The 1,914-nt window shown below is 40.9% G+C and overlaps 1 protein-coding gene across 1 annotated transcript; it reads right to left on the reverse strand.

Annotated features, from left to right (window-relative positions):
* Window positions 1–451: 451 nt before the first annotated feature.
* LOC110146159 (olfactory receptor 8S1-like) lies at window positions 452–1,398 on the reverse strand. The gene has a single exon (XM_020906846.2). The coding sequence runs from the start codon at window positions 1,396–1,398 to the stop codon at window positions 466–468; it is 933 nt and encodes a 310-aa protein (XP_020762505.2). The 3' UTR covers window positions 452–465.
* Window positions 1,399–1,914: the final 516 nt, after the last annotated feature.

Below are 1,914 nucleotides of genomic sequence, written 5' to 3' on the forward strand. Positions count from 1 at the left end.
GATGACTCACTCATTTATCTCCCTGTAACTTTAACCTGAAATCATTATCCAATGGCCCTATGAACTTATGGCCTTTGTCCTTCAAAGATTCAGGAAATTTCCCGCTTAGGAAAACTATAGCTTTCAGAGCCTTTTGCAAACTCAGCTACAAATTCTGATATCTAATTTACACCAAACTCACCTTAATATGCATATATGAGAACAAGTGGGAAATATTGATGAATATGGTCTAAGCAAATTTTTAGTGTCACATGAATATTTAATCAATTTTTTGCCTCTGAGAAAATTGAACTGAATGATCCACTGTATAATAGATCTATATTATTTTTTCTTTAGTCCTTTCTGATTAATTTTTCCAAATTTGACATTATGAACAGTCAGAAAATTCCTAATGTCAGTGATGCAATATCTTGCTTTATGTATTTCCCTTACAATTACTTGTCATTATCTCTCTTTATTCTGCCTTCAAAAACACTGTAAATGCTTTCCCAGTGTTCTTTGCAGAGCTGCTTTCACCTCCTTGTTCCTCAGGCTGTAGATGAGAGGATTCAGCATGGGAATGACTACACTATACAGCACAGAGAAGACCAGCTCCAGAGAGGATCCTGAGGTTGGCGTGAAATAACGGAGAAAACCTGAACCATAGAACAAGATTACTGTGGTGAGGTGGGAGGAGCATGTAGAAAAAGCTTTGCTTCTGCCAGAGGTAGAGGTGATGCTCAAGATGGTGGAGACTATGCAGGCGTAAGAGAAGAAGATTGAGAGGGAAGTTACAAGGCCATGTGGGATGAGGGAACAGAACATGACAATGAGGTTGGTGGAAACATCTGAGCAAGAGAGAAGGAAGAGAGAGGGCAGTTCACAGCTGTAGTGTGGAATGATATGGGTATCACAGAAGTCCATTTTCGTTGCCAGAGGGACATTGATGAGTGTGTTCAGAATGCCCAGGCTCCATGAACCCCACACAAGCAGTACATACCGCTGTTTACTCATCACCTGGTCGTAGAGTAGTGGTTGGCAGATGGCGACATAGCGGTCATAGGCCATGACTGAGAGTAGATAGGCTTCAGTCCCTGCAGTGATAAACACAAAGAAAACCTGAGCCAGACAGCTCTCTACTGAAATGGTTTTCCTTTTAGAAAGGAGGTTTTCCAACATCTTGGGCACAGTAACAGAAGAGAAACAGAGATCTAAGAAGGAGAGGTGACTCAGGAAGTAGTACATGGGGGTGTGAAGGTGAGAATCAGCTCTGATTACCAGCATCATTGTCATGTTTCCTGTCAAGGTCAGGAGGTAAACCAGCAGGAACAGCACAAAGAGCAGAGCCTGGACATGGGGATCACTAGACAGCCCGAGGAGGATAAATTCCATGATGGTGCTGTGGTTTCCCAAGGCCATTTACAGAGACTTGTCCCTAAATATGATAAAGAAAAGCATGACAGTGAAATTTCTACTATCCTTCTCCAAGCAATTTTCATACTGTACTGATTGTCTTTTAATATCACAAGTATTCAGGAAATATGACTTCAACTTGGGTCAAGTTTTGTGTCAGTCTCATGGAACATAGAGAATAAAATTCACTGCTAATTTTTTAAAAGGCAGTAGTTCAAAAAAGAATATAAAAATAGAGGTAAGTAATTGAAACAGTGTGATTAACTTCAGTGGAACTCTGTGATTTAGAGAAAAGTCGGTGATATCATCTAATTTAAGGTAGTGGAGCAAAATTGTTAAGGGTAAGTATCATTTCTCTATGGAGCCATGGAATGGAAGCACGTGTAGATTGAGGTAGCTGTGTAGATGGACTTCCCTGTGGCTCAGATGGTAAAGTGTCTGCCTACAATTCAGGAGACCCAGGTTCAATCTCTGGGTCGGGAAGATCTCCTGTGTAGATGTTCAAGGCCTTCAAAAGCTAGA

This window comes from Odocoileus virginianus, chromosome 24 (genome assembly GCF_023699985.2).
Source record: "Odocoileus virginianus isolate 20LAN1187 ecotype Illinois chromosome 24, Ovbor_1.2, whole genome shotgun sequence".
Classification (NCBI taxonomy): domain Eukaryota; kingdom Metazoa; phylum Chordata; class Mammalia; order Artiodactyla; family Cervidae; genus Odocoileus; species Odocoileus virginianus.

What these genes read in the sequence shown, in the direction of transcription:
- LOC110146159 (XM_020906846.2), bottom strand. Translation starts at nt 1,398, where the DNA reads ATGGCCTTGGGAAACCACAGCACCATCATGGAATTTATCCTCCTCGGG.